At 43.8% G+C, this 27,290-nt stretch overlaps 1 protein-coding gene and 2 long non-coding RNA genes across 3 annotated transcripts; 2 read left to right on the forward strand and 1 right to left on the reverse strand.

Moving 5' to 3' along the window:
• Positions 1-1,755: 1,755 nt before the first annotated feature.
• On the forward strand, positions 1,756-27,257 carry LOC138350249 (uncharacterized). The gene is made up of 7 exons (XR_011222016.1): positions 1,756-1,851; positions 14,535-14,791; positions 18,106-18,226; positions 21,371-21,504; positions 23,900-24,050; positions 25,373-25,514; positions 27,185-27,257. It is a non-coding gene; the product is annotated as an uncharacterized lncRNA (long non-coding RNA).
• LOC123747856 (ionotropic receptor 21a-like) lies at positions 8,241-15,834 on the reverse strand. The gene is made up of 6 exons (XM_045730065.2): positions 15,732-15,834; positions 14,580-14,764; positions 12,492-12,722; positions 12,095-12,270; positions 11,464-11,668; positions 8,241-8,510 (listed from the first exon to the last, which is right to left on the reverse strand). Exons 1-6 carry the CDS (start codon positions 15,790-15,792, stop codon positions 8,334-8,336), a joined length of 1,035 nt encoding a protein of 344 aa, XP_045586021.2. The 5' UTR covers positions 15,793-15,834; the 3' UTR covers positions 8,241-8,333.
• LOC138350250 (uncharacterized) lies at positions 12,729-14,358 on the forward strand. The gene is made up of 2 exons (XR_011222018.1): positions 12,729-13,981; positions 14,112-14,358. It is a non-coding gene; the product is annotated as an uncharacterized lncRNA (long non-coding RNA).
• Positions 27,258-27,290: the final 33 nt, after the last annotated feature.

Here is a 27,290-nt window from a genome sequence, read left to right on the forward strand (position 1 = left end):
AGTGTAATAAATGATTTATAATTTGTATATATGGATTACTTTTGTTTTCCGAGATATTAATTGTGAATAATTTGAACTGCGTATACACGTTGACGGGTATGTACACACTAATTGGTGTAGACACTGATGAGTGTACACGGTGATACGAGAACAATCTTATTTCGTGTACACACTGCTGTCAGGGATGCCTAATATATTCGCTACCTTTATTAGCCGCAAAATCTCGAACCTCTCATAGATGTACAAGTGAGCGAATTTTTGGTTGAAATGGAAACTGGCAGAACTAAGAGAGCTCAGTTGCGAGGCCCGGGCTGTTTATCTACACGTTGGCAAAAACATTCCCTCCTGTCAACTGTGTCCCTCCACCTAGACTGGTGATGGTACACGCAGATTGATTGATGAAGCTTAAGTCACCCAAGAATTGGCACGGGCATGAATAGCCCATAAGTAGTATATTTTTTTGGAGTGAATGTGATCTTTGATCGTGAATGGTACAGGCGACGGCCTCGCTTCTTCTAATAGGGAAATAGGGAAGGTGTTCGATCCTAGATGGCTCAATCGGGATTAACCAGCTCTTAGCCTGTCATATCATATTCCTTCTCATGGCATAGCTCTTTAGTCTACCGTCGTATCACAGCTCTTATATTCCAGCTCTCGCAATGTCCTCATATACATGTTCTTTGACTGGCCTTGTATAACAGCTCTTAGACTGTGTTCATATCCCAGCTATTAATCTGTCCTCCCATGTACTGTACTATGTAGCCATACTGGCTTAGCGCTCTCCGTGATAATTACCATATATACCTTCTAACTTTCTCTGGCGTGCCTGTTTCTTAAAGTTGATTTGCATGTTCTTCAAAATAAAATAAAATAAAATGTTTATTCATGTTAAAGTACATACATAGAAAATGAGTTACAAACATAATGTTGGATTTATAGATAGAGGTAATACATACAATACCTAAAGCCACGAATACGCACAGCGTTCTTGCCTCTCGTAGTCTTATGGTGGTTTTGTGTCTACATGTATGTGAAGGCATCTTGACTGTGGAGATTCAAGCTCGCGTAGTGACGTATGTGAGCTTACTATGGACTGAGTAAGTCACTGCGAGAATTCTAGACTAAATATAGAAGTATTTTGGGCGTTCGCTGCATGCTAGGTTACAAACTAGTCACATAACGGGTTTAAAAACTATGGACCCCAATGTTCTTTGAGCTAATCAAATGCATTTGTGAATAAGATACTGTAGTATTCTTCATGCTGAAAGAATTTGAATGAAACGTGTTGACCTTCGTCTTGGTTAAGTGGTTGAAGATGCTGACGGGCAGAAAAGGCAAACAAGTTCTTTAGATTAGAATTATCTCTCGGTACTAATTTATCTCAGAAATTATCTTCCATTTGTGTGTATGTTTGACCACGCCTAGATATACTTACAAATTTGACTTAACGCCCAAGCTCCGCCTTTCCAGTCAGTGAATGCGATAAACTTTAGAATAAAGGAATCTTCAGAACCCCTATTGATCCATACGATGCAGATCTTATTTACATTCAACAACTATAGGGAAAATGTTCAAGATGTCTTGTCAAAAAAACAAAAATAATTGCAAATTGAACTGTGGCTTCCAAGGCCCGTGCAGTCAATTCTTGTAGACAAACAAACGTCTAGGAAACTGGGGATCCCATTGTGTGACATGTGGACCTGCCTGCGACCGCCAGAGGTCTCCGCCATCATAATAGCCTCGTTTTGAAAAATTCCCATCAGTACCCACTGAACCTTGGTGAAGGCAGGAAGTAAACAACGCTGTCCTCTTGTATCGCCCACGACCGTGCCTCTGTTCATCTTCAGACAGGTTAATCTTATTTAATTGTGATAACAATAGTCTCTCCCTGAATTAAATTTGGGAAATTGTGGAGAAAATCAAGATTCTGAGTGGCGGCAAATAATATTCCTGGGGCGGGAATAGGACAGAGATTGTACAAAGGGAAGAGTGGGAAGTGCGGACAGGTAGAAGAATAGTGAGGAGAGGAAATGCTGCAGTCGAAGAGAGTAGTGGTCAGGGCTTAATTAACCCAGCTGCTGCCCCAGCTAGAGTGTTGCAAGGTACAACTTGTGCAATTTGTCATGACCTCCCAAGCGCCCTGGGAAGTCCCGCCATGCTGTAGCGAGATGTCTGCCTTCCTTTTTTTTAAGCCATATTTATACAAAACCTCTTGCGGTTTGTCCAAATTTAATAGCAAATTCTTTCTAATTGTCCATTACGTCAATATGTTTGATGGTCCACATCGTTCCTATAAGGACTAAACTAAACGGGGTATTGTATTATAAATGTTCCCAAACTAATTGAATGGAAAAAAACTAGCCAGTTTTCATGTAATCATGCATATTTTTTCTAGAACTTAATTAAAATAGTGTAATTTTCGTATTTCTCATCGGGAAGAGGTGCGCCGTACCCAAAAGTTGGGCGAATAGTAACGTAATTGTTCACTATTTCCCAGTAGTCTACATTTTTTTTGTAACTTTTGTTAGAAAACTGTTTTGAATTGTTAGCGATTCATCTCCAACTTCCAGATTCTGGCAATTCAGATTTGTTACGCGATTTTCTGGTAATATTTTTATTTATTTTTTTACAATTTTTACTTTTGAATATTCTGAACAATTTATTTTGAACATGTTTGTGTGGGTACTAACTTCTCCCGTCATCACCAAACACATCACAATTACGACATCCATATATATATATATATATATATATATATATATATATATATATATATATATATATATATATATATATATATATATATATATATATATATATATATATAATATAAATAAGTTTATTGAGGTAAAATACACAAAGGGATGAGGTAGCTCAAGCTATTCTCACCCCGTTCAGTACATCGTGTTAATACATACATACACACATCACAACCAAGAAACGTATTACCGAACATTCTGAAATGATCATATACATTTCCTCCTTTACACTAGTATGGTATCAGACGTACACACAAATACTTTTGACCTAGTTATACTGTATAGACAATTTGCAAGAGACATGCAGATAATTCAACAAAAGATTAGCCTTAGTGCAAAATTCTTATCTCAAGCATATCGACCTTTCCGTTGTGACACATCCAGGCTATTTGTTCAGGAACAGTCCTTATCTCGGTGTTTCTATATACATTAATCAACGGACAATCAAGAACATAATGGACAATTGTGAGACCTTAACATACCACATAGGTTTACACTTCGTGTCATTATCATGAACATCTATCCCATATTCCCAGTAATTGTACCCAAGCCTGAGCCGCATGTGCACAGTCACTCCAAGCCATTTTTCCATTTACCATAAGTGAAATGGGTGTTTTGACTCGCACACATGTAGTGTTGCATGGTTAGACTTCTATCATACATTATACGTCTCCTCTCCACTTCTGCCTGTGCCTGAATATTTCTGATTTTGCTTCTTATATGTCTTATTGTGAATTCACATTCGATGTCAACTTGTGGTTTTGATGTGGCACGTTTGGCCAAGTCATCCGCTACCTCGTTGAGCACTTCCAACAAGAGATGGAATCCACATGAATTTCACACTATGACCTCTCAGCTGTATCGCGGTTATCCTTTTCTTACAATCCTCAACTATGGACATGAAGACTGGGTTTCGACTGTTTAAGGAATAAAGTGCTCCTCGGCTATCGACAAATACAAAAACATCTTTGTCGTCACGACGTACTTCCTCCAAACACGCCAGAATGGCCTGCAGTTCAGCTTGTGTGGATGATATATAATTACTAAGTCGGAGTTCAATTTTCCTGTCCACAGTCCCAAACTCGGTATATTCCCTTATTAGGACACCACACCCTGCCCTGCCATCCTCCGCCACCGACCGGTCAATATATATATCAAGGGGGGTAGAAATACCCTAAGCTACTCTATCCCTTTGAGATGTATTTCTTGTCTCGATAAATATACTTGAACTTGACATCCATATAATTTTACGCTTATTATTTTACCACTCTCCAACTTATCTATAAAAGGAAATATCAGTCTGTCCAAGGTAGGATGGAGGCCTGAGGCTTGGGGCTAGCCTCCTCCAAATTTGGAGTAGGATTGGTGGGGGTAGCGGACTCTAAGCTTAGAGGCGTCGACTCCCATACTGTCGACACACATGTGGTGGTAGGTAGAGTAGTTGTTGTTTTTAGATTCAGCTACTCAAAACAATAAGTTCCAAGTAGCACGGGCTATGGTGAGCCCGTAGTGGACTTACCTGGCAGAGGAGCGGGGCTGAGTGCCGGGGTGGTAGAGTTCACAGTTCCATATCAATTAACCTTGAACATACATGTACTAGAGCAACCTTGGTAGTGTAGTGAAGCTGGTTGCAGTAATGGGGTGAGGCAGGGAGGGTGAGTGTTGGGAAATACAAGGGTGTATTCGAGGTTTTGGAATGGTACATAAGCTTTATCAAACTGGAAGGAAACGTTGGAAAATTAGCAATGAAAGCAAAATGGAATTTTAAAGTACAGATGGCAAGGGAAGCAAATCAGAGTCGTCCAGACGAATCCAACAGAGGCTAGAGGGAGAGACTGGCCCACTGACACGGACATCCTCTAGAGTTGCCACAACGTCACGAAAATGATATTTATTAATATTGTCTCTTAGTGTGTGTGTGTGTGTGCTAGCATCAAGTCTGATATTTGATTTCCAAGGTTGGCTCTGTAATGTTTGATAAAACGGTATGATACAGCTTTGTTCTCAAGCTTGTATAAAAGCCTCTTGTGCAGGATATCTAAATGCTTTCTGAAAATCATGGAAGATACGGTCGCCCCCTCTCCTCTTTTTCAAGAGTTCTTACATTGTTGACCACACTAATACTACAGTCTAGTAAAGTTGACTTCACTAGAAAGTGAAGGGACAACGACATTTCGGTCCGTCCTGGACCGCACTCGGGACGGACCGAAACGTCGTTGTCCCTTTCTAGTGTGGTCTGGTCAACATACTTCAGTCACGTTGTGACTCGTCGCCTACAGTTCTTACATTCATGTACAGCTACTGGCACGCATAGCGTTTCGGGCAAGTCCTTAATCTTAATTTTCCCCGGAATACGACTCTCCAAATCTTTTAACAACCAGGTACTCATTTTACCGTAGGGTAAACAGATTGGCGTCCAGTATATCCTTCCTGGCCAGGATGCGAACCCAGGCCAAAGCCGTCGCGAAACGCCAGGCGAATGTCTTACCACTTCCCCACGGACTTTTATCATTATCATCTCAGAATTCGAATAGGTCCATCGGACATAAATTGATAGTTTCGGTTTGCCGTCCAGAGCGACGGTCTCGCTCCATGCAGGTCGGCTTTCAATCCCCGACTGTTCAAGTGGATTGGCACCATTCCTTCTCCCCGTCCCATCTCAAATCCTTATCCTGACCCCTTCCCAGTACTACATAGTCGTAATAGCTTGCCGCTTTCCCCTGATAATTCCCTCCCTCCCTCCCTTTTTTCTTTAAACACATGTTGATGATTAGACATTTTAATTGATCTTTGATGGTCCAAGAGTCTTCTCTTAAGACATGTCTCCAGTTCCTCCATACTTGAACTGTGTATTGTTGCTCTAAATACTTTACTCCTTGAATAACCTGTGAGCTGCAGGCCACATTACAACTGTTGACACTACAAGCATATGTAGTCAGGGACAGTGAATTTCGGACATACAGCAAACGGTGTACTCAATGGGCCACTCAACACTTTCATTATCCAAGGTATGGTTCCATCTGGTTTCATAATATTAATCACGTTCAACTCTCAGTTTTTCTTCAACTTTCTCTGTGGGAGTACCTTAATATCTCACTACCAGATCTGGTTAAGACCACCTCTTCCAGGTTCAAAGGTAATTCTGGTTTAAGTTTAGTCTCCCTGGAATCGCATATCATTACGTCAACAATCAGAATGTTTATGTAATCAGCCTCTCTTCTACTTAATCATTGAATGACTGTATTTTATAAACGGACAATTTGGCGTACTTTATAGATGCTCTTACGTTTCATTTTTTCTCTAAAATGGAAAATTTGGTCTCCCAAAGCCTTGTAGATGATCACATTGCATGTGCAGGCGAGTACCTTAACCAATTTGGTACAGTCATACGAGCAGTCGTACGAGCAGTTTTTATGGACCATGATGTCAGAGATAAGTCGTGCGATTGATACCTTATCATACACGAGTTACAAAAGTCACACTATGTAAGGGCTGGCATGCCTGGACGTCTTGGAAGACGCTGTTCAATGATTTCCTTCTGTCTTAACCATTAGATTGCGAGTAATATTGGTTTCGTTCTTGGTTCACAATCGGGGATCCCAGGGTTCAAGTGGGCCGGACAGAAATGTTCGCGCTACGTGTTCTTTCACCTAATGCCTCTGTTCACCTAGCAGTAAAATAGGTACCCGGAAGTTAGGCAACTGTTGTGGGGTTGCATCCTGGGGAGCGTCACTACTTCGACCCTGGGGGGGGGGGACCGAGATAAAAGCCTTCAGCATATTTATAGCCAGGCTTCCTGTCCCCAACAAAACTAATTATATAAGTATACACAGGTTCACAGTGCAACTGACGTCAATTGTTTTTCACTGTAGGTATTCAGGAGACTTGAGGTTTGCATATAAATCTCTCTAATTATACAGAAGTGATGTCTCGGGCTAAAAATTCCTGTACCTAATATGCGAACAAGCCTGAATGGTCCCCAGGACTATATGCAACCGAAAACTCTCACTCCAGAAGTGACTCGAACCAATACTGCTAGGAGCACTCTGCTGGCGTACAGGATCCCTTAACCGCTCGACCATCACCACCCGACAAAAGAGGATGGTAGCCGAGGCTATTTCCATCCCCCCACCGGCACTTGGTTGGTAATCTTGGGCATGGTATTTTATCAAATCACCTCATTCTTTGGGGCACACGTGAGGAACACAAATGTGAACAAGCCTGAATGGTCCCCAGGACTTATATGCAACTGAAAACTCAACCCAGAAGTTGCTGGTGTACTTGGAGGCTACCATCCTCTTTTGTCCGGTCGTGTTGGTCGAGCGGTTAAGGGATCCTGTATGCCAGCACAGTGCTCCTGGCAGTATGGGTTCGAGTCACTTCTGGGGTGTAGAGTTTTCAGTTGTACCTAATATAAAGATTAATTTCATTTGACATAAGTGATTAAATATAAGAATTTTGGCACTGGAATCATCATGCCAAACTTTCCGAAATCCTGAACTTTCGAAAATCCGCATCCTAAAAATTCTGATGGAGTCGAGAACGAACCCGACAGTACTACCGGATCCTCCTGTTGGCGGGAACAGGCAGCCAAGAACAACTTGTATCGAGGTGCTCCCTTGGTCGAACTATTGACCTTCCCCAGAATGCAACTCACAACAGTTGCTTAACTCAAGTACGTATTTACTCTGCTTAAACTCCGCTATCTCTAGTGGCCTCGGCGGGTACAGGAAGACGGCGGCTGTCAAGGGCCCCCTTATTGCTCCTTAGGAATATGACTGTCTAGATTTTAAACTGAAGCAATGTCCTGGCATTTACGTCTTCGGCGGGTAGGCGTTTCCATGGGTTTATCTCCTTTTGGGGGAAAAAGAATCTATTTTCTGTCCTACATTGTGGCTTCTTGAACTTGAAGCTGTTGCACGTTGTTACATTTGATCTTTTTAAAGAAGTGGTCTACATAAATATACTGAATTTGAAGGATATTAAAGGTCTCGATGAGATCAGTCCTGTCACATCTGATTTGAAGTGTTGTGGCTCTCGACCTTTCCTGAAATGAGTCGACTTGGTTCTGGGATGATTTTTGTCTGTGTTGAACTTTTCTCCAAGGCAGATGCCTTCTTTTGAAGGAGAAGTTTCCATGCAACTTTGGCTCTCTGGTCTTTGTGTGTGTTTAACCTTTTAGCAGGGCTGAAGCTCCTGCTAAAGGGTGCCGATTCTTAACCACTAATTGATTTCTGTAATACCTGAACCTAACCCCCCCTCCCCCAAGGGTACTGATACATCAATGTATACGTTTAAATAAACCTTTCCTCGCGTAGGTTCTCTCCTGTATGACCAGAGGCGAACTCCGTGACACACACATGGCGGCGTCCGATAATCTATGATTGTGTCGTCCTCTGATAACTCTGTTTATCGATCTTGGGGTTAGTGAAATAGTTCTCTATACCTCATTGTATCGGTAGGTAAAATGAGATGCAGGTGTTCTCTATACATATCTATATGGTAAATGTCTTATACAGCTGGCGTTGCCTGGTTACATGTAGACAGTTAACAGTACAGTGCTACAGTCAGTCTTCACATCTTTGGGGGGTGTGGGTGGGGTGAAGGCGTGGGCGTGATGCTGGATGGGTTGAAGATCTCCGTCAAGAAGACGAGGGAGGCGACAATGTACCCCAACAGGAGGATGTAGAAGGCGCTCTGCAGATGGTTGAGGTTGAGGACCACTGCGTTGTCACCAACCAACCCTGCCCACTGAAAGTATAAAGTGAAAGTCACATCCGTTGACTTTGTTTGGCTCCCATTACCCTGTCGACTGTTCCTTCTTAGCCTCCGGTCTACAGTAGATGGGCACCGGTTCTCTTCTGCGGGAGGAGAATGAGGTGAATGTGTACGGGGGGACGAAGACGGTTTGGAAAGCTGAATTTCGCATCAAAAAAGGTTAAAGAATGTTAGTTGTAGGTGACTCAGTTGCATTATATGGATAGAACCCTCTACTCCTAGGGAATTTAGGAAATATAATTAGGATAAACAAATCCACAAGGGCCGTGATGAGAGTTCGAAGACCTTGCGGACAGAAGACCTTTCGGCCTTTAGTGGATTTGTTCATTTGATATATCGCGCTATTGTGAGCTGTGTGTGTATAATTAGGATACGTTTTACAGGAGGAAACCTAAGTAACAGTGGATAGAATGGGCAATTTATCCCCAGACAATAGGACCATGCCCATTGCGTGCCTTTCAATAGGTGGAAACGATATTTGCCGAAGTAGGAAGGTATTAAGGCGTAGACATGATTAGCGATAATAGAGGAAGTCTCGGTCATGTGTGGGGGTACTGACAAGGCTGAGAGCAGGCAGCGAGTGCATGTCACCAGCGATTGGTGTGAACCAACGGCTCGAAAAGTAGGGGAATATAGTGTATGGGTATATGGGACAATTACATTGACCGGAAAACCATATATATTAGGGGTGTGGTTTGTCTTTCTAAGGAAGGCACGGCAGTTTATGCGGATTCTTTAGAGGAAATAGTAAGATTTTAGACAGTGGTTAGTGGCATGGGTGTAAATAATGGGACGGTTGTTATCTCAAGTGTTTGTTAATGGTTTTTAAAAACAATAACAATTTCGTCTCGGTGGGGGGTAAACACTTTTTTTCGGGGGGTGGGGGGAGGGGGTTGACTCTGAAATGTTTTTGATTGGCGTTTTTGACGCCCATAGGCTACAGTCAAGTGGTCACCATTGGTGGAGCTACGCGGGCTACATCTGAGAAGATTGCCGCTACAGCTGTATTTCACTACATCACTTCTGGGTGCGACGAGTAGGCTATGCTTGTGCATTTTGTTGGAGACTGTGAGTAAGCAGAATAGTATCACCTGAGCTTAGAAACTCAGTATTATATAATCGCATGTGTGTGGGAGAGTTCTTGACAATCACCTGGTCGTTGACGACCACACATCTGAACGGACTCTGACTCATAAATATGTGGGAAGGGTTCGTTCCTGTGAACCCTTCAATGTCATGCCTTGACCAAGGGGGTGACATTGAATCGCACGTGATTGAATCGACTGGTATCAGGTACATCTTGCGATTGAGAGACGGACTCGATGACATTTCTTCATCTGTTATATCAGTGTAGAGTTAGGGCGGAAGGATGAGAGTATCCCTCCTGGGACAGCCGGGCGGAGAGGCAGGCCTGACTGGAAGGATCACGTTCAGGATTCCCTAAATAGATGTATTGGCCAAAACCTTTGGAAAGAGGCAGGGTGCCCCAGAGATGGCCGCTTACCTCGAATGAGATGTAACACGGGTTCAATATCAAGCCATAAAGAGAGGATTAAGAGAGACAATATTGTGAGATCAAAGGTTGCTGATAATCTTTGTTACAATTTTTATTTTGTCAAGCACTTACTTATCACTGGCCACTTTTACTTTTCCCGAATATATATACTTAATTATTAGGAAATAGAACTTAAGAATGAGTGATATTTTTAACGGGGTGGTGAGTCTACAGGACAGGATAACAACTGAAGAGACACCTTGTGTTATCTCATATTGGATATTATCAAATATCCAACTTGAGTTGGATATTTGGAGTTAAGGTACTCATGCCACAGAGATGGAGTGCTGGCAGGCATTTTGAGCTCGGCTGCGAGTCAGATCGATGATATGAGCTGTGGGTTTGGAGTGATTTTGAGCTGGGGTAATCCCAGAATCTATTGATGTAAAGAATGCTGAGGATGTGTAAACATGCATCGTCATGGTATGATTAGTTTATATTACAGTAGTTCTGCTAATTGTCTCGTTATTCTAATTTTGTGATATAAATTATCTTTACAATGTATTTTAATTCTTGGCTAAATGTCATGCATTGACTTTGCCTAAAATTATTATTTTTTATTTTGATTGTTATGCACCTGTTTAGCACTGACATGATCTGTACTAAGGTGTTACGGATTAAGTTTGATTCATATGATGACAATGTTTACTTTTGTGATGACTCGTGTAATTAATGAACTGTACTTGTCTAAATTTTCCCAATTATGAATATACTACCATTTATGAACTAGTTTTTTTATATTTTATTTAACGTTCTTGTGCGTCAATTAGTCTTGTTTTAAGCTACTCAGAACGAAATGTCCATGTAGCACTGGGCTATGGTGAGCCCCTAAGTCAAGTAGTCAAGAACGCACGTTCTTGTGCGTTCTTGTGGAAGTAGCATTTCATGTGACTGTTGCACGCCCATTACTGATTTCCAGAGGAACAGATTGCCCTACTGGGCCTTCCCATTAGTGACCGCATTGATCGTTAAGGCAGTATTTGCGAGAGTTGTCAAGTGTTGTGTTAAAACTAGGGGCGGCGCTTGTGGGAGTGAACCGGGTCATGTTGGGTCTTACTGACACCAGCTCCGTGGGTAAGAATTCCTTGCGAATGGCTGCTAAATCCTGCTGTGAAACTCTCTTTGTTTCACAATTAGAAATTATGTAAATAATTAAGTTAACATAAGCCATGCCAGAAACGAGTCTGTTAGTTCTTACTAATTACTAATAGATATTACTATCTTAGTAATGTTGACTGTTATGACTTAACCAGCGAAAGAATATATAACGAATATATAACCCTATCATATTACCAAGCAGAAGTAGCCAATTTGCTGCCCTAAACAGCCTCAACTCTCCGAAGTATTACATCGAGCAGATAGGAACCTCACCTTTGAATCGGAAGAAAATACGACTTCGCCGTCAATAGTACCCCAGTCGCCAGCAGCAGTGCCGGCCCTCTGCACCTTCATCCTCTCCTCCCTGGCCTTCTCTGTGGCGTACCTAAAGAGCTCTTGAAACCAATAGTTCACCAGCCCACTCTCCACCAGATGGTCGAGGATTCTATCCATGGGTTCCAGGAACGGCAGCCCCTTCCTGCAAGGGTGGAAACCCGAAAAACAGATTAATGTATATTTTGCACACCTTAGAATACTGATATACTGGGTTATCCGCCTATCTCCAAGGTGGATGTACTGGGTCATCCATCTGGATCCAGGCTTCCACCCGGCCCGGGGTGGACGTTATGGGGCATCCTTCTGGCCCCAGATTATGAGTTATGTGGGTTAGCTAGTTCATCCACTTAGGTGGATGGACTAGCTCCAACCCCCTGCCAAGGGGATACGGCACGATCTGGACGATTAAGTGAACCCATCACCAAATAAAGACCGCAACAAATGCACAAAGTGGATCACCTCGAGGAAATGGGTGTTCTAAGATGTGAATACCCTCCATGATGTCCAAATGTAAACGAAAGCCCCCATGACAAGGGCGCCTCATGAAATTAAGTTTACTGTACGGTACCTGACTCCCCAGGCCGTGGAGCCCTGGACGAACTCCTCCCTGCTGATGTGAAGGGGCGTGTTGCCGTAGCGGTCGGTGAAGTTAGCGGCAATGATGGTTTTGGTGTAGTATTTCCACGTGAAGAAAGCGTGATTTCCCTCCATTACTTCCTTCATCTGCTCCTCGACGTCCAGGATCTGTGGTGGAGGGACAGTTAGCGGGAGAGGAGGAGGTTGTTGTTCGGTTGAAATAAAGATGCGGTTATGGAGAATGAAATAGCTGTCACAATTAGTAAGGTTGAGAAACCGGTTCTGATTGTTGATCGTTGCCGCTGTAGGCAGCTAGTTTGTTGTGCACCCCTACTCATTTTGTTACAGGCTTCCTGTCTCCCAGCCAAACGAGACGATTTAGAACTCACCTTTAGCTTACGAAACACCATCTGCACCTTGGGGTTGGTGTTGAACTTGAACCAGTCCCAGCCTAGCCCAAAGCCGGGCTCCATCCCCCAGGTGGCGTCGGGGTGGGCCAGGAGCTGGTCGATTGTGTCTAGCGGGGCGGAGTTGATGGGGACGGAGAGGTAGGCGACGAGGGAGGACCGGTACATGGTAGTGATAACCAGGCAGAACACCCACCATATACCCACCACCATCTGAGCGTGTTAATCAAATCAAAAACTTTCGTTAGACATTTGTAATTTAGTCTACACACTTTCGGTTCATTATTTACATCAACTTGAGATGTGTTCATAAAGTTGGTTCTTTTACAGTTGATTTCGTTGATCTTTAAAAATTTAGTTACAAATTTGGCGTGCCTTTTTTCGCTTAATATGAGAATATAAGAATTGGAGAGTAACGCAGCAAACATGTTGGCCAATACTATTCGGGTCCCGCTTAAATCCACACCTCTCCCGACCATGTGTGTCCCATTTAGTCTTGAAACCTGTTAAACTGTCTCGATGCTCGCTGGCGACACATTCCACTTATCCACAACCTTGTTGTTGTTATAGATTCAGCTACTCGGAACAAGTTCCAAGTAGCACAGACTATGGTGAGCCCGTAGTGGACTTACCTGGCACAGGAGCGGTGCTGAATGTCTGGGTCTGGGTCCACAACCCTGTCACTTAACCATTATATACACACCCACAAACTCTCAACACTTCTCCGGCTTGTGCCCATTGTTGCGGGGTCTGCCCGGTGGGGAGAATTTCAGAACCATGTTTCTCTCCCTTGTACGTACTCTTAACCCACTTGTCTTTCCCTTGCATGTACTCAACCTGTTCGAAGACTTCGATTATATATCTTTGTTCTGCGTCTTGTTTAACGTCTGAACAGAAAAAGGCCTCAAGGCTAACAGGTATCAGCCATGTCGTGTGCGCATTCGTTGTTAGCTAGCTAGCGGCGACCAGCACTGGAGTGTAGTCCAGGTGCAGCCTCACCTGAGATAAATATTGCTGAAGGGGTGATATTTGTGTTTGTGCTGCAGATGGCTCTTATTGCAAATTGCAAGCAGTGTGCTTCATTGTTGCACATCTCGTTCCTTCCAAATTAAAAAAATCTGTTAATCCACACGTTAAAAATCTAAGAACAAATGCAATTCTTAATGAAATTCGGCTTGTTAGTTGACACAGGTGTTGACAGGAAGCCCATTTGGCTTATCGATGTCACGTTCCCTTTCCCCCTAGGGCCAACAACTGACCTTCTCAGGATGAGAACATGTACGGGATCGTAAATAATGCCAAGAACATCCTTCCCTCTCTTGCTCTTTCTGTCAACGGAGTCTCTCAGCTTGTTGCTGTAGCATTCTCTAGGCTTGGGCACGTACATGTTCGGGACAAGTGATGTAGTAGGTGATTCACTGGTGGTCGGGTCGACTGAGTGCTTTCCATGTCATCAACACTTCTTGTGTAAAGTACGGGTAGAAATTTAAAAATTTTGCCAAGATCAGTGTGTAATATTTTGACATACAGTAGTAAGAAAGTTTTTATTTTTTTAGATGGTTAAGCCAGTGCCAGTGTCTTTCATGGGGTTCTCTATTGCAGCATGAAACATTTGAATGAGCAACAAGACCGACCCCGACCCTCCCATGTTGGGCACCTACTCCACAGCAATCACTATGCAAAATTGGGCGAGGGCTGACCGCCGGCGTTCTGGCCTCCCACCTCCGAACAGACAGGAATTCTGAACAAATCCACAAGGGGCCGTGATGAGGATTCGAACCTGCATCCGGGAGCATCCCAGACACTGCCTTAATCGACTGAACTACGACAGGGTTAAAAAGAGTTGAAACCGAAGTTCTACTGAACTTACTGGATCCCGTAACCTCTCAGAGGCACAAACCAGGATTTTACACAACTCCCCCCTGCACCCAAGGTTCGAATCCTCGCCACGGCCCTTGTGGATTTGTTCATTTGATGCATCACGTTAGTGTGATCTGTGTGTGTAACAGGAATTCTGTTTTATAGATATGGATGAAGAGTGTCGCATGGTAAGACAGCAAGCTGGCGCACCTGCCCGGTGATGTTTGGGGGCGGGTGGACGAAGGGCTCCTCCAGCATGATGGACCACATGTAGAGGAGGGAGGTGCTCAGGTTCAAGCCTCGCTGACCGAAGGACCTCGCCCACACCTTCTGCAGCAGCCACAGCATCCCGCCCACCACGAACGTCGCCACCAGCACCGCCACCCACAGCTCCACTGCACCCAGGACGGAGAGGAACCCAGGTAAGTTTGATATTTTAAGAAGGGGGGTGTACGATATACAAGTTTGCTAGTATTTACCTGTTGTACCATAACGTTACGTCGCCGAAACACTGTAGATGCTGTTCTCGACCACAGAGGAAACGCGCAAAACCGGCCTGTGAGTCGCAGCCGCTGGCTGCCTAGATCAAATGTAAATCTTCCTGTTCGAGTACGCGCGTCTTTTATTTATGCTATGCGAGCGCTGCCTCCCTTTACCTGTAAACTGCATGGTTTTTACCTAAAGGATTTGAGCAACAATTTGTAATGTTATTTTGTTGCATACAGTATAGTTGCAGTACAACTAGGAGAGGCAGTTCTTTGCAGTAATATATAGTCATAAATCTTGTACCCTATATATGGCGTAACTAGGGACAGGATTCTTCCCAGTGGGATCTAAACCCTTTTTTGTACCGTTACGAACATCGTGACGTCAGTGACGTGCACACCATACATGCAACACAACAGGTTAAAATATGTTTAAGTTGGGATACGATGGGTTACGTTGTCAAGTTGGGATAAAGTGGGTTTGCTTGGGATAATAGGTTAGGTTATGTATATATATGATAGTGGGTTAGGTTTGCGTATCGAGTAGCGAAGACGTGAATACTTTCACCAGGTCTTAGAACCTACTCACTCTTCGATCAGTCAGAGAGGTATACGTGATATGATCTTGTATCGAGGTAATATTTGCATGTGGCCTCTATCGGTACCGGTAAAAGGCCTAACAGGAGTTAGGGTCTAAGGCTGGATGCTCATGAAGTGCGTAACAAGTGCTAAGTTCTGTCTCTGGACCTAACAAGTCCTAAGTGTTGGGTGCCTGTGAATGGCGTAAATGCTGGGTGCCAGACCTAACAAGTGCCAGGTTCTGGGATCTAGTGTTTGTTGAGGAGCACACCAAGTGCCATACACTTGGACTTAGTACCTGTGAAGGGCCTCATGAGAGCCAAGTACTGTGGCTGGGACCTGGGCTTGTGGACGACCATGATGAAGGGCTCGTTGGCGTACAGCCTGGTGAAGTCGATGACCTGCCTCCTGGGGTACGACTCGAAGAGCATCATGGAGATGTCGGCCCTGTCCTCCACCACAGTGCCAATGAGTCCCGTCCAGGTGCCGTTGTCTACCGTACCCCATTCGTCTCTCAGATCCATTCGTATTTCGTACCTATGGAGAACACAAAGCGGAAACGGCATGCGAGGTCTCTCAATGCGAGGCAGCGTCTGTGTCCAGCCTAACTCGTTCATACATATGGTTGACCTACGCTTGAAACAATCTATTGATCCCACTTTGACGTTTATGACCCGGAGGAAGACCTACGTGAAGTTGAGGCCCTCGGCGACGCAATTCAGGAGCCGGACATCGACGCTGTCCCTCGGGGTGACGACAGAGCCGGGCTCGTCGGTGTTCCTGTCGAACTTCATGAAGGGGAAGAAGTCCTTGGCCACCACCCGCACCAGCCCGCCCTTCATGTCCTCGAAGCCCTCTGGAAAGGCAACAGCGTAAGCCAGAACATTTTCTGTTGGTCATTTGAAATTCAAAAATATGGGTCTGAATCAATATACCTTTTGTTAATATACTTGGATGTGTTTTTTTTTGCAATGTCCATTCTCTGGATAAAAAAAAAAATCTTGTAAATATTTAATGTACTCGAACTCATTTTGAAGTGCACTTGGTTCGATTTTAAATGCTGAAAAGTTTCCAACATTTAATTCTGGAAAATTTATAGTTAACTCTAGAGTAAAATATTCATATACAGTAGTTCACAAAGTGATTAAAATGAGCTGAGAATCTTTTTAGACTTAGTGGGGGGGGGGGAATTATCAAACAAGCCAAAAATGCAAAAACTAATCCAAGTAACTCAAGACTGCCTCAAGAAAATGTCTAACATATTAGGAGTCCCTCGAGTGTTAGGCATAACAATATTTGAAACTACACAAGGTCTGTTAGCCCATGCGAGACGGCTCCTATTCATTCTCAACTAAATTAGTTTAATCTCGCATGTAAGTAACTTTGGCAGGGGTATAGATAGGAGCCAAACGGCTCCTATCTATAGACTCCTATCCTGTAGATAGGAGTCTATAGATACTCCTATAGACTATAGATATAGATAGGAGACTATCTATAGTCTCCTCCGGCTCCTATCCTATAGATAGGAGCCGGAGCCGTATCTATACCCCTTTGATAGGGGTATAGATATGGTCTTATCTATACGGCTCCTGTCACTGCCCGAGACAGTGATAGGAGCCGCCTCGTATGGGCCGATAGGCCTTCTGAAACTTCCTGAATTTTCTGTACTTAGATGTGCCAACACACGAGTGTTTAAGGACAGTTGCTTACCTAGGAAGAGAGAGCGCCCAAGAGAGAAGCCTTGGCCAGGCCGCCATGTCCCAACCAAGCGCATCCCAGGCTTTCCCCCAGAGCAGTAGAGGCAGCGGGAGTACGCCCACACCTCGCCTCCACACGCCCCTGTGGGCACGCGGGCGTAGCTGTCAATGAGTGCTCATTAATGATGCCAGATTTGGACTAAATGAACTGTAGGTTTGCAAGACTTGATAGAACGGGGCCCGAGACAGTGATAGGGAGAGACAAACTTTCTCACCACATGGATGTGAAAGGGCACAGTTAACATAAGGAGGGTTAGACTGAATCAATGTATTAAACTGCAAAATGTCCAGAAGGCGGGGCTTAGGAGCCGACACTTGACCCCTGCAAGTATACATCTAGGTGAGTAAACAGACTGGTCTCCTAGTGATTGATTTTGATTGTTGCCGCCGGAGGCGGCTAGTTTATTGTGCGCCCCATATTCATCCTGTGAGCGGTAGCGCAAAAAGCATTACACAGGGCACAAAAGGTCTTTATCAGACGGAGATTGGTGCACCCTCACCCGAGCGATCACAGGCGGCAGCTGCTGAAGAGGAGATAGAGGGCGTAGGCTTGGCGGCTAGAAAGAGGGCGTGTATGGTGTAGCGAAAACTGGCGTGGCTGAGCACCTCCCACGCCCGCGAGGTGGAGCCCACGCCCGCGAGGTGGAGCCCACGCCTACCACTCTGGTCTTGGGCCACAGCTCCAGCTTCACCTCCTTCAAGAACCTGCTGACGAAGGTTAGAGGGTACAGTGTGTAGGTTAGTAACTGAACTAAGTCATTTTGAGCTGTTCAGTAGAGGCAACTACTGGACAGGGCAACACGCAGGTGTATCAGGTGAGCTGTGCACACTATTAATGATATACATTATTTGTCCGTGAACCTAGACCACTGTGTCGAAATATGAAAATTGAATCGTCATTTAACACTGTTGCAGATCATCGATGGTGTCCCCGGATGAGCCAGGTCGCCCTGGCCAGCTTGCCAATCAGCCCGAGGGGGACCGACCGCCCTGACCGCCCCTTCCCTACTGCCATCATTCCAAACTCTCCTGACAGGTCAGTCAGTACCTCAATAACTCTGTGCAATGCGTTGCTCAGTTCTCTGATGTAGCTTGTGTGCTGTGTTGGGTCATGTATGTTTACTGTCGAGGTTATCCTTCTTTACTCTCGATATTTATTGGGTTCATGATCTGTTTACTGTAAACCTATTAGCAGATGGTGTTCCATGGAAAACTAGCAGTAACTAGGTACCCGGCAGGTAGGCAACTGCTGTGGGTTGTATCCTCTGAAAAGTCAGTATTTGGTCTAGACCTATAGAGATCTCAATAAACCTAGGTAAATCTTTCCTGTCCCTCAACCATGGGGAAACCATAAGCGCTCTTAAGGGATCTAGAACAGTCTGTCCTGAAAATTCAAACCCCGAGAGACGTTTTTGGGTAATTTTTGTATTCACTAGAGAGCGGCAACTTACTCAAGCACCTCGGTATAAGACTGAGAGGTTAGGTCTAGCAGGAGAGCTCTGCAGGTGAGCTTGGCGTCTCCTTCAACAAGGTGCTTCCAGGTGAAGTCGTTGGCAAGGGATTGGCCAGCGTCGTTGTAGTGGAGGCCTGCAGGTAGAAGCGTTCTCAAGTCGACCACCACGCTCGCCTGCTGGCCTGCAGTCAGCCACCTGCAACGGTCTGTACGTTGCCTCAATGTCCAAACGTCATTGTGTTTTGTTTCTCATATCTCGGCATTATTATTGTTGTTAACGATGCTAGTGTCCACCTACCTGAGGATGTCGGTGAAGGCAGGCGAGTGTACTTGGGGAGTCACGACCACCAGGTGGCACCCGGCCAAGTACTGCTCCACAACCTGTTGTACCACCTGGCCTACCCTCTTCACGCTCTGGTCAGCGTCTTCCACCACCTGGTCCAGTTTGTGTGCCACCTGGCCCGTTTCTTCTGCCACCTGTTCTGTCTTCATTACCTGTGCCGCGTTCACCACCACCTGGCCCAGAGTGGCATTTCCCGCATCCTGGACCACCACCACCGTCGCCAGCACCACCACCGCAAACTCGGACCACATCGCTGACGGGAGAGCGAAGCTTCCTGTCCTACAGAAGAACGAGTGGACCAGTCTTATAACCTCCTTGGTGCTGGACGTATCCTTGAACAGATAAACCATTTATACATACGTGTATCCTTACGAATATACATGCACGTTGTGAACGATAGCCTGGAGCTGTGAATTGATATCGAAGTAGCCAGAAAAGTCATCATTACACATTAGGATGGACGCACCTTGTGATAAGACTGGCTGGACCTTGAGTCCGGCACAATAGCGTCTCCAGCATGGGTTCAAGACGTACGGATATATATACTACTACTCTTCCAGCCACTTGTGGCATTTACCGATGTCAGGAATATCAGAGGAACTTGAAGAGATAAATGATTATGATTCGCTAGAAAAGTCACAAATGGTTAATATTTCCAGGGAGAGTTAGGATCTCTACTGAACATAGGAATGCATGTTCTTGATCCCCCTTTTTTATTTTGGTAAAATTTCATTTCAGGTTCCTTTTAATTTCTTAAAGCTGTTCTTCTAACTGGAAGCTGTTGACCTTCCTACCTCACACCACCACTCAGGATGGAGGTCCTCTGATCTTCCAGGAGCTACTCATCAGACATGAGTAATGCAGGTCACCTCCCCATTACCCTCCTCACACTCGCCACATGGCTTATGAATACGAGGCGCGCTCCTCAGATTATCGTTATTATATATTCATGAGTTGGAAGGTTTGGGGTGCACTCGCCCAGTTGTGCTTGCGGGGGTTGAGCTTTGGTTCTTTGGTCCCGCCTCTCAAACTGTCAATCAACTGGTGTACAGATTCCTGAGCCTACTGGGCTCTATCATATCTACATTTGAAACTGTGTATTGAGTTAGCCACATCACTGCCTAATGCATTCCATTTATTAACTACTGACATAGAAAGTTCTTTTTTTAATGTCTGTGGCTCATTTGGGTACTCTATTTCCACCTTTGTCCCCATGTGCTAGTACCACCAGTGCTAAATAGTCTCTCTTTATCTATCCTGTCAATTCCTCTGGAAACTTTTTATAGGTGGTAATTCTCCCTTAATCTCTCTCTTAGTGACGTGAGGTTTTATTCCAGCAGCCTTTCCTCGTAGCTCATACCTGAAACCTCCGGGATCTGTGCATAATATTCATTATTTGTGCCTGCAGGATCGGACTGTTAACTCTTGAAACCCGCCTTTTTAAGCGTCGGTTGTCTTCGTATGTGTACTGACTCCCGACTTGTTTCTCGTATCATAATTAACTCCCACACATCCTCCCTAGGATGCAGCTTGCGACACATGTATTACACCCAGGTACCTATTTAATGCTAGGTGAACAGAGGCATCAAGTGAAAGAAACTGCCTATTTGTTTCTGCCTTGATCTTGAAGGTGATAAGGCGTGCCGAAGTGTAAGCTATGTGTACTCACCCAGTTGTGCTTGCGGGGGTTGAGCTGTAGTTCTTTGGTCCCGCCTCTCAACTGTCAACTGGTGAACGGTGTATGTGTCCACCTGCCACCAGCTATATCCAGCAGACACTCTAGTTCTGCCCTCGAGACCTGAAATATCATTCAGTTGCTTACATACCGCCTGGAATCTCTTTTACGGAGGTCTGTAAGGTTCCTCCAAGGAGTGCCGGACCAACCGGGCTGTGGTGGGTATGTGGGCCTGCGGGCCGCTCCAAGCAACAGCCTAGTGGACCAAACTCTCACAAGTCAAGCCTGGCCTCGGGCCGGGCTTGGGGAGTAGAACAACTCCCAGAACCCCATCAACCAGGTAACCAGGTATCAACCAGGCATACTTTATCTCCCTTTTTGGACTGGACTGGTAGAGCGACGGTCTCGCTTCATGCAGGTTGGCGTTCAGTTCCCCGACCGTCAAAGTGGTTGGGCACCATTTCTTCTTCCCCCCCGTCCCATCCTAAATCCTTATCCGGGTCCCTTCCCAGTGCTATATAATGGTAATGGCTGAGCGCTTTCCCCTGATCATTCCTTCCCTCCCCTCCTTGAGGACTTTTTTATGCCAATTTCTTAGTCGTTTTGAGTGGGACGAGTACTTTGTAACATGCTCATTTCTGGATTGCATATTTTAATACTTCATATTGATATATACTTCATATGCATATTGCAGCGTCTTCCCTTCTAGGTTACTCTTGGAATGGACTTCCTGTAGGAGGCGGCCCCGGCTCGCTCTGCCATGGAGACTCCCTTTCAGGAGCTCAGTTTCCTTCCCGACCCAGCTTCTCGATGGGGGACTTCTCGACACTGATTTGTCAGGAGGTAACACGTTCTACAGTTAACAGCTTTAGCCCCCATGAGCGCTAGTTTTGGAGGGTAGCGGAGGTGATCCCCCAGCCCTTATTGGTCGGGTATAGTGTCAGTCTTAGAAACGGCCCTCACTTGCAGTGTAAAGGAGGGAGGGAGGGAGGGTGAGTAGCAGTGTGAGGGAGGGTGACAATGAGGGAGGGGGTGGGGTGGAGGGGGCCGGCAATGTGAATCTAAAAGGTGGGTGGCACCTCTCTATTCTCAGTGTACGAAGATGGTCTCTAAGAGCACATTATTTTTTAGTATACCAAAGGTGGTCTCTTAGAGCACCTGTGCGTCTCCAGACTGTCATAACTCATTAATTGTTGGCCAGAATGCTTAAGAAGATCAGGTCCAAGTGTGTGCATCAATATTTATTTCTCATCTGCTTCTCATATCTTGATTTGTCTCTGGAGATCCCCTCGGAGCCCCGGAGAACTATTTTTGTTGAGTTTGTATGCGCCCGTCACATTCCCAGGATGTTCGTTAATGTCAGCGTCAGCTTGTAGTTATAAGTTGGCCAGAGAGTCGAGTGATGTCATCAGCGTAGCATATGGTGAATTGTGGTGTATTGGGTCGGGAATATCATTCATGTAGAGAATCTATAACGTTAGTGGGGCAGAGCCTTAAGGTACTCCAGCACTCTGGTCAAGAGTTAGTGTTTTTAAAGGAATTTGATTTGCATTGTTGTTTTAGTTATAGATTGTTTTGTTATGGTAGTTTAAAGTTATTACGTAGTTGAAATTTCTTTTTTCCCAAACTGTGAAAAGCTTTTAATGGTTTTTTTTATGAATACTGTTTTTTCATGATTAATGTGTTTTAGATTCAGCTACTAGGAACAAAACGTTTCAAGTAACACGGGCTATGGCGAGTCCATTAGTGGACTTACCCGGCACAGGAGCGGGGCTGTGTTATTCTGTGGAATAAGGAAGGACATAATTGAAGTATACGAATGTTTAGTAGGGTGTTGCAGGTAAATATATCATGATATAGAACATGATACAAAGGATGCAAATTTATAAGTTTGCTTGAGAAAAGACCTGGGTAAACGCCAGTTTTGGTATAGGATTGTCGGCCTATGAATACTATGCCAGGTAATGTAACAGACGTGGATGGAGTGTTGGTTTAACCACAGGTTAGACCAATAAGAGTACGTAGGGTTGGGTGTTTATAGGGGGGCTACCTTTGTTCTAATGTTCAAAAAATGTTGTATATAAGTATATTAGAAGCCTAAGAAACGCTATAAATGTGCCCCGCGTATTGAAACTTGCAGACATGCGCTCTGTAGCATAATTGAGTTGAATCCTCCCCCCCCCCCCCTTCCACCGTAAGGTATTCCCAGGGTATTGAAACTGCAACAGCAAGGTAAATCTCAAACATTACAATGCGTGTTAAACTAAGCGTGAGAGACCCTGCAATCATTCCTCTCGCTGAGAATTGCTGATGCAGATCGTATTCGAATTAACTGGCTTTGTTGTTCACTATCAATTTTGTTGATATCAAGATCAAATCGGTTATCTTTAATGATTTGACTATATGATTTGTTAGGTTGCAAATTTCAAAACATCTTCCTATTTCTCTTAATATTTTCCAAGTTAGCAAGTGGCTATTGTCTTTTGTCTCCCGAAGTGGGCATTTTCAGTGACCTCAGTTATCATAGTTCATATTAATAAGCTCCGAGTACCAATTTGCAGTTAGTATACACAGGTGTACCCCGTGTCTCGGTATACATACACTGAGAGTTTACTAGAGTATTTTTACTGGTTATTCAGTAAGCACTTGTAGAGGTCACTGTAACCCTCCAGAAGTTGATAGGCTTTAACCCAACACCAAACCAATCATTTTGCTTCATGTCATTTGACTTTTCCAAATTTATGAATGTGTCGTCCAGACACTATATACTTTATTGCATACGTTATTACAGTATACATTGTAAGAAATTTATTCAGCATTCCTCCATTCACATATTCATTAACCGCGGTATTTAAAACCAGTGTGCGAAGGTGGGAGGTTGAGTGAGGGTTTGTGCTGTGTGGGGGAACCAGCAGGTGGGTGAATTGGCCTCTGAATGTTAGTGTGGGTGTATGTACAGGTGACTAGCTGGGGGACAAGCATGTGGAGTCTCTTAATGCATTACAATAATGTAATACGGTAGCGCCTCCAAAATGTGGATCATAGCGTTCCAAACCCAACACGCATTTCCAGAAATTTATTCTTTTTTTCCCATTTATCATTTGTATTTCTTATAGACGGTGATACAATATATTTATACAGTATATTGTCTAAATATGCATAATTCATGGTAATTTGAATGTCAAATGCTGACTTGTATATTGATTGATTTTTTTTATTCTTGACGACGGCTGTCAAGCTGAACATCGAACGACTAGTCGCCGCTGCTTCCTTGTTTTGAGTGACTCCATGGTCGAGGCGGTGGAGGGTTGGGTCAGTGTAGCTCTGGCTTAGGACCAGTGACGATGTGAGCAGCTGGTGATCGCGTCGATACTTCTCGACGATTGAAGGTAATATCGGTATGCCTTGGGTGAGGCCATGAGGGCCGTGCGAGTAATGTAAGGCAAAATCTAATGGTGGCAATTTGTCTTGTGGTTGAGGTCCAATGTGCGTGGAGCCGGCCCGGTGTAATTATATTTAAAGTTTTTAGTGCGAAAAAGGTCTCGAGGAGGGGGTTGACAGTGTATTTAAGGTTTATATATTTAAGGAAATCAGGAACGTACAAATAGTTTAGTGATAAGGGATTTTATATAAAGATATAATGACTGAGTTGTGGAATATTACTATGGTGGTTCGGTAACAATCCACTTGTATTGTAGTGCGCCGTGTACAGTAATAGCATGCATACGAGCGTATCCCATACTATTAACAACTGAGACAAGGAAAGAACATAGAGCTAGTCGCTGGCCTTGCCTGACTGTCACCCACACGTCCATCTTTAAGAATATTGGGGCCAATGCACGATTATTCCTGCATTGAACTACTCTCATTGCCATAAATGCGTATTTCACTTTAAATTTATATTTTGAGCTTTGAAAATATAATTACATAAGTATTACGGAGTGTAAATACTATTTTTTTCCCCCAGAAGTAAAATTGTGAACTGAACAGCCTGGTGCTCTTACTGTAGACGTTCTGGGAACTGAACAGCCTGGTGCTCTTGATGCAAATAGTTGTGGGAAAGATTTATAAGGTAGACAAAGTATTCGTAATTTTTCATTTGAGGACGTAAGGTAATTTAATCCCGGTTAAATGGGCGTCTGTCACTTCCCCTCCCCCTCTGATTTGTACGCTCTCCTCCCTCCCACCCATCTATTGGTTTTTGTCTGCCCCTTTAGTGGCTTCCATTTACCGCAATATCTTCAAGGCCGTGCAAAGATGGTAATAAGGCCAGATGAGAATTGTGGGCCACCATTTCAAACTGCTTAAGTAACTTTTGTAACGTGATAAATATGAATGGGTTATACATGGGTGTATTCATGTACGTGTAATGTATATCATCTACTTGCACGCAGTAGAATAGAATTACAATACTATAAAGATTTATAAAAACAATTTTATAAAAATGGCCTCCCCACCCAATAATCGTAACTCCAAGCCTACTAGCTTGCCTTCTGTCCAAGCCTGCGTGTCCCTTCATATCACCCTGGGTTATTTGGCGAGTTTTGTGCTCGTATTCTTAATGCAAAAGTTCCTAAGCTTTATCTACCCCCCACCCTCTACCCCACCCTCTACCCCTTTCCTAGATAGGAAGAAGACAGCGGGCATTGTACACATTTTCACAGCAAATATTACCTTGTGTAAATGATAAAACTGCATTTCTATTTTTCAGGTTGTGGGGGTAAAGACAATTTAAACAGGAACCACACTTGGGAGGAAGTGGGATTCTAAAAAGGAAGATTAGATCTTTTTCTTCTTGATAGTAGGTGCAGTTTGCGGAAGACTACATCAGTTACTATTTATCTGTACTAATAGTAAGTGGAACTAAATTGCTAAAGTTTAATGTTATTTTCATTGCGTTGAACCAGTGTTATAAAATTGGATATGCTATATCGTGTAAGCAGACCTGTGGGGCTGCTGTAACTTAATCATACACGGGCTCTTGGGGCGATGACAGTTGGAGAGAGTATTCGTGACAGGATGGAAATAGAGGCGGAGGAGAAATAGTGGAAGTAATTCATTGAATGTTTGCCTGGAACCTATCCATCCGATTATTAAAGTGAAAGAATTATGTGCGTTAACTAGTTAACTTTGGGAGGTAAGGGCTTTCAGTAAGTGTTGATCCTAGGATTGTTTGGGGGGGGGGGAGGTGGCGAAAGTTAGAATTGGTGCATGAAATTGAAATATGTTTGAGGTGAAATACACACAAAGGAATGAGGTAGCTCAAGCTATTCTCACCCCGATCAGTACAACGTATTCATACATAAATACACACATCACAAACAATAAACATATTACCGGAACATTCTGAGATAACCATACATTTCTTCCTTTACACATGTATGTTACCAGACGTATACACATACTTTTATGACTAGGGTACATGAAAGGTAGACAGGTTTTTAGATCGTCGCTTATTCTTCCAATTTGGTTTTCGTAAATGTTGCAGTATTCTGATGTTCTGGTGGATTTTGATATTTACATTCGTACTGCTTTTACAATCAGTCTCAGTAGCAGTTAATTTTGACCTGGGAAAAACTTCACATACGACCTGAAGGTACAGTGGTGGTGTGTAAACCCAACTACATTCATTTGACTTTTCAAATAAATTTTTCTTTTATGCTTTTGAGGCAATTTTCCCATTTTCCTTCAGCTTCCCCTCTAGTTTCAAGGTCCAGCTTGGTGCTGCGTTCTGCCATTTTTCGACAGTAAGATTCTCGTTTTAACCAAATAGTCATTTTGCTGGATACCCAGCCATTATGGTGTAACCTTTAATAAACTTGCAGATACTGCTGCGAAGGTCATTCGTATTTGTTCCACCACCCATAAAGGAATTCTTTGTTCAGATTTCTTTCATACCTCAATGACGTAAAGCTCTAGCTAGACTGTGTATCATGGTAAACCCCCCCCCCCCCCCCTTGCACACACACTTGACTGAGACAATGTAACGACGACTTGTTCCTTATTGTCCCAATTATTCTACGAGGTTGTGTACGACTTTTGATTTTTTAGGATCTTTCTTTCCCCACTGTCTTAGTCACTCTTCTTCGACAGAAGCCTTAGCGAGTTTGATGCCTTTCACATCACCAGTTTTTTCACTCTTTTCTCTCGTATTGGCATCCTGACTGACATTAGAACCCTTCGAATATTGTCGAAATACGGTCTCAAACCATCTTGAGTATGGTTTTAACAATTGACTACTTTGTTAAAAATGCAACTTGGTAGACAAAGTAGTGCCCATATGCTTTGCTTTGAGCATTGGCCATGATATTGTTGGATGGGTTCAGTGTATGACCCTTCAATCTTTATATACATTGTTCAATGCATGAACAGTGGCATGGATGTTCATACATGTCTGGTTTGGCAATTTTTGCATTAATCTAAGAACGAGTTAATTGTTCATATTTACTGATTTCCCTCCCACTGTCCTCCCACTGTTTATATTTGTAATATAATTTTACTTTTTATTTTTTTTCCTTTCCAGGTGGTGTAGCAACTAGGATATATGTGAAGTTTTTGGTTTAGTACAGTAGAGCACTAATAAAACATTTCAACAATTCTGCATTTTATTTAATAATTACATTCTCTGT

This window comes from Procambarus clarkii, chromosome 5 (assembly GCF_040958095.1).
Source record: "Procambarus clarkii isolate CNS0578487 chromosome 5, FALCON_Pclarkii_2.0, whole genome shotgun sequence".
Classification (NCBI taxonomy): Eukaryota; Metazoa; Arthropoda; class Malacostraca; order Decapoda; family Cambaridae; genus Procambarus; species Procambarus clarkii.

Excerpts from the sequence above, each read along its gene's own strand:
- LOC123747856 (XM_045730065.2), bottom strand. The coding sequence starts at position 15,792 with ATGGTCGTCCACAAGCCCAGGTCCCAGCCACAGTACTTGGCTCTCATG. Across the intron at positions 12,723-14,579 it reads CCCCAAACATCACCGGGCAG|ATGGTGGTGGGTATATGGTG; the intron begins GTGCGCCAGCTT and ends TAACACGCTCAG. Across the intron at positions 11,669-12,094 it reads TCCACGGCCTGGGGAGTCAG|GAAGGGGCTGCCGTTCCTGG; the intron begins GTACCGTACAGT and ends CCACCCTTGCAG.